At 36.2% G+C, this 7,752-nt stretch overlaps 1 protein-coding gene across 1 annotated transcript; it reads left to right on the forward strand.

The window, feature by feature from the left end:
* LOC18792655 (geraniol 8-hydroxylase) lies at positions 2,982–5,164 on the forward strand. The gene is made up of 2 exons (XM_007225719.2): positions 2,982–4,011; positions 4,315–5,164. Exons 1-2 carry the CDS (start codon positions 3,061–3,063, stop codon positions 4,921–4,923), a joined length of 1,560 nt encoding a protein of 519 aa, XP_007225781.2. The 5' UTR covers positions 2,982–3,060; the 3' UTR covers positions 4,924–5,164.

Below are 7,752 nucleotides of genomic sequence, written 5' to 3' on the forward strand. Positions count from 1 at the left end.
TTGTAGCTACCCATTCTTTGACTCACATGCATATATATATATATATATATACTTTTCTTGGTGGGAAAAGTCCCTTGAGGAAATTGTATAGGAAATTGTACTTTTTTGTCTTGTTGCATTTTTCTTTTCTTGTTCAAGTAGTTTTGGACCATCCTCTTTCAAAGCAGACATGTGCAGTGCAGTTGCAAAAGACCATTAGCCCTCGTGCATGTTTATGGGAAAAAACAAAACCACTGGCCCACTTGGCTATAAATTATTGTATGTATGTCATTTACCTTCTTCTTATTTTATTTTATTACTGCATGTCATTTACTATTTTACATGTGATGTGCATCTGTGACTCTGTGAGAATGATAGCTTCCAAACGCTAGACACTATGAGTGATAAATTATTTTGATTATAGAATTTAAAGTTAAATGATTTTAATTCTTTGGAATTTTTTAGACCAAAACTCGATTTATTCGAATTATAATAGTTTAATTTAACAACTTTTGTGCAATTAGAATTAGAGAGAAAATGGATTTCTTGAGTTTTTGTATGGTCTTGCTAAGCCTTTTCTCTGTGTTGTTGTTCTCAATTATTCAAGTTCTGCAAAGCAAAGTCAATTCCAAAAGGCATCTTCTCCCACCTGAACCAAAGCCATTGCCCTTTATTGGCAATCTTCTAGAGTTTGGCAACAAACCCCATCTCTCTCTCACGAAGCTTTCTCAAATTTATGGCCCCATTATAACTCTGTAACTCGGCCAATATTCATATTGGGGATTCTCCATTCCCACCTTCAATAGGGAATGGGCATTACGTACGGAAGAAAAATTAATATAAAACTACTTTAAAAAAAAAAAAAAAAGACTAGAGCAAGATAATGCGTACATATAATATATTATCTACATACAAGACAATATAAGAATGTTTACATATTGACTGGGAAGTTAACTAAATATATAAGTAGTGTAGCTTAAGATTTGTATAAATTTTATAAATATATAATATAAAACTTAATCGGCACAATCACTTTAATAGCATATTTATATAGCCCTGATCTTTTGGACCAGAGGGGTTCCAGTGGCTTCTTTCTTTTCTCTACACTTGTCTTAATTTTTGTCGTGCTTGATAAAATTGACCTTAAATTGCTTTGTGCTTTCGACCAAAAAAAAAAAAATGTTTATTCGATGCACGTTACGTTCTCAACACGTCTTTTTCCCTTGTCCATAAGAAATGGGCAAGTTGCAGGCCTCTAGTTCTTTCGATTGATGGAGCCTAATTTCAGGATCATTTCTGGATCCACCGGTGCCTCCTAAACTGTACACCAAAACCATTCTTTATTATAAAATAGTTGACCTTGTTATAAAACCAAAGAATTGAGGAGAGAATTTAGAAGCAGGGAAACAGTAGGATTGGTTCCTCTCTTCAGTATTATACCATCCGTCCATTACAAGGAGGGGTGAACCCTTTTGTAGGCAAAGCCCCTTCTAACATGTGGTGGGCTCCACCTTATCACCTTATCACCTAATCACCTTATCATTTACAACAGACCTTTGCTCAGACGCCCATACTAACATGGCAGAAGTAAAACAATTGAACTTGAACACTAGAGAGGTGCTTGTTTGAATATGAATAGCCACCTGGCGGCTGTGGAGCTCTTTTACAATTTTCGTCTTATCTCCCTTCTAATCTATATATATAAAGCAAAAGGCAGAGAATGGTGAAACATTCAAAATACCAAAAACTGCCCTTGGTTAATGCAAACATTAAGAATTCAAATTATTAATTAAATGAGGATAATATGGTAAATTCACACTTTTTCATATTTAAAAAAATTAAAAGAAAAAGAAAAAGCAGATAATGGATCCTATTTTTATGGAACACAACTACCCATTATCTTTTTTAATTCTAAAATAAATTTACTTATTTTTAAAAAAAAAACCTCTCGCAAGCGCGGAAGCGCGTGCAGAGAGGCTAGTTAAACATTAAATTACTTGATGCTTTCGACCGAAAAAGGAAAAAAGAAATTACTTTATGCAATTTTCCTTGTCTTTTTCCTTTGTCAATAATTTACGGGCATGAACTAATATAACATTAGGACTTTATATTTTGTTAACTTTCAAATTTTGTTTAATCTTTTCCAAAATTTGATTTTTTTGATGGACATATAACATAAACATACATTAAAACTAAATAAGTTAACAACAACAAAAATGAACGCGTAAAATAAATTACGTCATAAAAATAAAAAAAAAACTTATAGAGCCTCCCATTGTGAGAAAGATACCTTTAGAGCCAGTAATATTTCATTAGGGCTCTAAATGGAGTTCTATCCACCATATTTAGAGCCTCAACCATTGAGGATGGCCTTATAGAACCCTGGTTATACAGCCTCTCATTGTGTGAAAGATACCTTTAGAGCTCGTAATATTTCATCGGAGCTCTACATAAAGCTCTATCCACCATATTTAGAGCCTCAACTAGGATGGCCTTAGATAACCTGATAAGATAAACATCGCCATCCACCATACGAAGTGGTGGCCTTAGATGAGGTTTGTAAATTATATCACCATCTTTTTCAATCCACAACGAGAAGAAAGAGTTGAAGGCGTAGAAACAAACAAAGCGGTCCAAATAACAAAATGCATCACACTCAAATAGGGACAGTGGGACTTTTTTGGTAGGTGCTTTCGGGAAAAATGGTTAAAAAGAGGTCAAGTGGGGATGGGGATGGGGATGGGGCTCTATATTTTATGTATTTTTAATTTTGTGTGTCTCCTTGAGCCCCTCATGACAGTAGCAGAAAAATTCTCCACCACTTCGTATTTTAGCTGCATGTAGGCTTCCCAAGAGATAGAAGAGAAGTTCACTTGGGGGCCCTGCAGGCCCTTATACCCAAGCAAGTTCAAGGCTTCCTCCCTTTTAATTTATTATATATTTTTTTTAAAAAGAAAAGAGATATATATTATTACTCTCTATTTTGCCACATGGTAGGAAAGTCCCCACCTAAGTTTTTCTCTTTCGTGTTTATCTCCTAGCATGTAGGATATATATATATATATATCAGTAGTGAAAAAAATGCTCATGTCCTCTAAACAATTGTGCCAAAAATTAACGGCTGGAAGAAGAAAGAGAGAGATGGATTTCTTGAGTTGTGTACTATTATGTCTTATGGTTGCCTGGATCGTAATCCAAGCCCTCCAATATTCATTTGCAAGAAGAATTCCCACAAACCTTCCACCTGGACCAAAGCCATTTCCTTTGATTGGAAATCTCCTAGAGCTTGGAAACAAACCCCACATCTCTCTAACCAAGCTTTCAAAACGCTATGGCCCCATTATGACTTTACAACTCGGCCAGATAACAACAGTTATAGTTTCTTCATCCGCCGTAGCCAAACAAGTCCTCCGCACCCACGACCAATTCTTCTGCAACCGAACTATCCCAGATGCAGTCCAAGCCTGCAAGCATGCCAAGTATGGCATGCCCTGGCTGACGGTTTCCTCCACGTGGAGAAACCTCCGCAAAATATGCAACTCCCATCTTTTCGCGGCCAAAGTTCTCGACGCCAATCAGGCCAACCGTCACCTAAAAGTGCAGGAGCTCATAGCTGACGTTAAGGAAAGCGTTGTGAAAGGTAAGGCGGTTGAAGTTGGAAGGGCTGCTTTCAAAACTACGCTCAATTTGATGTCACGGACTGTGTTCTCTGTGGATTTAGCGGACCCGAACAGTGAGAGGGCTAGAGAGTTCAAGGAGTTGGTGTGGAGTATTATGGAGGAGGCTGGGAAGCCAAACTTGGCTGACTATTTTCGTGTGCTTAAGAAGATTGATCCCATGGGGATACGGCGCCGTTTGGGCAAGCACTTCCAGAAGATGATTGATCTTTTTGACCGCATGATCGTCCAAAGGTTAGAATCAAGGAAGTCACGTGATTATGTCACCGGGAATGATATGTTGGATACTCTTATAAACATGAGCGAAGAGAAAAATGAGGATATGGACATGGCTGAAACTCAACATTTGTTTCTGGTTAGTTGCTACTCTAGCTCTATTAATTAATTGATAATTAAATTGCTTAGATATTATAATGATAACTTATTAACGTAACTTATTGCTAGATTGTGTACCATCTTAATTGATCATTTTAAAATTATGACTATGGTCACTTTTATTTTTGTTGAGATGGTATAAGTACGTTAATCCTACACTGATCAAGGTTTTGTGTTCGATCCCCTTATATTGCTTTTATTAAACAAACTATTATAATTTTTTTTCTCATTATATGTCTATGTGCGCATATTAATTTGACTAATTAACTTTTTGGTGAATTAGGATTTATTTGGTGCGGGCACAGAAACAACTTCAGCCACATTAGAATGGGCAATGGCTGAGCTATTACGCAACCCTGAAAAGCTATCAAAAGCTCAAGAGGAGTTGAAACAGGTCGTTGGCAAAGGAAAACCAGTGGAGGAATCAGACATCACTCGGCTCCCTTACTTACAAGCCATAATCAAAGAGACCTTCCGACTGCACCCAGTTGTCCCACTTCTTCTCCCTCGCAGAGCCCAAGCAGACATAGAAATCTGCGGTTACATTGTACCAAAGGGTGCACAAGTGCTGGTCAACGCATGGGCCATCGGCAGAGACCCCAGCATTTGGGACAACCCTACCTCATTTATCCCTGAAAGGTTTTTGGGATTGGATATCGACGTTACTGGCCAGAACTTTGAGCTTATTCCGTTTGGTGGTGGGAGGAGAATATGTCCTGGGTTGCCTTTGGCGATGAGAATGTTGAATTTGATGTTGGGTTCGCTTATTAACTCGTTTGATAATTGGAAGCTTGAAGATGGAGTTGTGCCAGAAAAAATGACCATGGATGAGAAGTTCGGCCTCACTTTACAAATGGCTCATCCTGTGATAGCTGTGCCCATCAAGTATTAGGAGAACCAAACCTAGCTAGCTATGGTTTCTATAATAAATAGATTTATGTTTTTATTAGGGAGTTATAATAATTAATCCTGCTAATGATAGGAAATGGTCAGTTGTCAGTTATGTTGTTATTAGGCCATAACTCCATATTTATGTGTATGATAATGGCTTGTTCTAATTGTAGATTGTTCTCTACATATTTATATATTTTATAATGATCATATGAATGACTAAGGAGAAAATAGTTTCTATATGGAATATGGTATCAGAGCTAATGGCTAACGCCGATTAGCGATTCTCCAGTTGCCAACATTGAGAGTTGTTGGCGCTCCTCACTCCTCACCCCTCACCCGTAAGGGTGTTTGTTTATGTTTAGTGCTTTTTCCTCCCCTCTTCTCAAAGATGAATATGTTTTTTTCTTTCCATGTTAGAGATTTTTTTTGTATTGTTTCATCCTCGGTTATATTAACTGCGGGCATCGGCGGCTTCTTTCTTTTTGTTGTGCCTGATAAAATTGACCTTAGATGGCTTCATTTTCTTCAAATCACCCCAGTTGCCTTTCCCAATCTGTCTTGATGAGATTGGACAAATAACTTTAATGGACCAATATGCGCAACCCATGTAGAAAGCCATATCTATTATAGGGTGGACTCCTATCCTGGTGTATGATTTTTGTTTTGTAAAATCACCCCAGTTGCCCTTCAAAATGATGGTAGATTGACCTTGCGAAGGCTATATCTAAAGGAAAAGCAAACAGAGCCATGCCACTAGAACACAGATTTTTGTTTTGTAAATTTTTTATTAAGTTATTCGGTGTTGATTTTTCAATTTAAAAAATGTATTTGGAAATCTTGTTGGCTCAATCACTTTTCTTTCTTTGTTTCTAATCTTCTAGATTTGGGAGGGCCTACTTCGGCAACGGGTGAGAAATGGTGTTAGAAGGGGATGGAAAAGTCGTTGAAAAATTAGGTTGGTTTTATTTATATATTTTTTATTTATAGTGAAATGATGGAAATGGAAGCATGTGATTTGATTTAACGGAAATTTTTAAAGGAGTTTGATGTAGGTGGTAAATATTCCAACACCTTAAATAATTCAAGTGGTTACTAGAAAAAATTAAAAATTCATGTAGTAATCCCACACGCACCTAGAAGTTCGGATGATATTTATGTAAATTCCCCATTAAGGTAAATAGAGAGCTTGTAAAAGCTTCCACTTCTAACAAATAAGTCCGGACCCAAATTGTTCTCGAATGTCTTTGCCTAAGTTTGTCTCTTAGCTTAGAGGATATATATAAACAACTTAAAAGAGTTAGTCTTGAAAAGATATTTTCATGCTTTCTCGATAAGTCTCAACAATCGTGCCAAAAATTAATTAAGAGTTAGGCGAGAGATGGATTTCTTGTGTTTGCATGCAAATGTGTCTTATGGTTGCCTGGATTTCTTGTGGGGAGCTGGGAGGAGAAAGGGATGGAGAGAAAGAGAGGGGGTTTATTTATTTATTTATTATAAATATTTTTTTAATGTTATTTTATTTTTATTATATAATTAATTTATTATTTTTTTAAAAAAACGGCGGGTCCTATAGTGGACTCGTCATCAATTACACTAAACGGTCAACTTAACAGAAGGTTTAAATTGGTCAAATTTGAAAATTATCAAGTGTAAATTGTTGAAATTGAAACTCGAGAGCCTATATTGAGAATGATCCTAAATCTTCAGGAAGTCTTTTGACGTTAGTCGTAATATATATTTGTAATTCCATGAGTGTTTCATGTTGCATGCTCCGCGGGTCCTTTTCAAAAAAATAAGCCATGTGAACAAGAGTGAATTTAGCTGAAGACATGTCATGTCTTCTGTTCATAGAAAAACAACAAAGAAACTTTCTTTCCACAAATGCATGAGTGTTTTGTCTCCATGCGTCAGGCATCTCAATTTTTAAAATTGATTGGTAATAAGAATATATCTCAGAGCATTCACAATGGTAGCATGTAAAAGAGGGTGTATATCAAATTTACATTTTCTGTCGCCGGAATCAGCTCCAATGGTCGTATGTAAATGCATTCTCAGGCTGAGATGTAAAAAAAGATGGAAGTTTACATCTTTTTTCACATCCTAGAAGCGGGTTCCACGACTGATAAAAGAGGAGAGAGGAGAAAGAAGAGCAGCAAAATTTCTGGAATTATGTGCCCCACACTCGCGAATACAACTTCAGTCGCCCAACATAACTTAGTTTGGGCCCCACTTGTGGCTTAGTGCACTTGATTTAATGGCATTTGAATTGGTGCTCCAACAGATAAAACATCATACGACTCTAATTTTTTACAAACCCCAAAATGATTAATCTAAAGGCCCAAACAATTTCTAAACAAACCCCAAAACCATCTAATTGTCTAAAATTGATGCAAAAAAAGGCCTAATTTTTTCTTCTTCTAATTTTCTATATATAAGCACAACCTTTGTTCACAAAAATACCACTCTTTATAACTTATTCAAATTTAAATATTTTTAGGTTTATTTTTTTAGAAAAATAAATAAATCTAACACACACAAAATTAATTTCAAAATGTTAACACACACACAAAAAATAACACAAAATCGAATTAACACAAGAAAACCAAATATACATCTTTATATTTACATCTTCCCCATTGGAGCAAAAATTACATATACATCCCCCAGAGATGTAAAGAGGATGTAAAAGTGGTTTTACACCCCCAAAAATACAACCCCCCACTGTGGATGCTCTAACAAGGCATGAGCTCCTACTGGGAAAAAAAAATTCAATAGGGCCAATCATTAGTTATTTTGAATTCTAGCTACCCATTCTTTGACTCACCTG

Source organism: Prunus persica, chromosome G1 (genome assembly GCF_000346465.2).
Source record: "Prunus persica cultivar Lovell chromosome G1, Prunus_persica_NCBIv2, whole genome shotgun sequence".
Lineage (NCBI taxonomy): Eukaryota > Viridiplantae > Streptophyta > Magnoliopsida > Rosales > Rosaceae > Prunus > Prunus persica.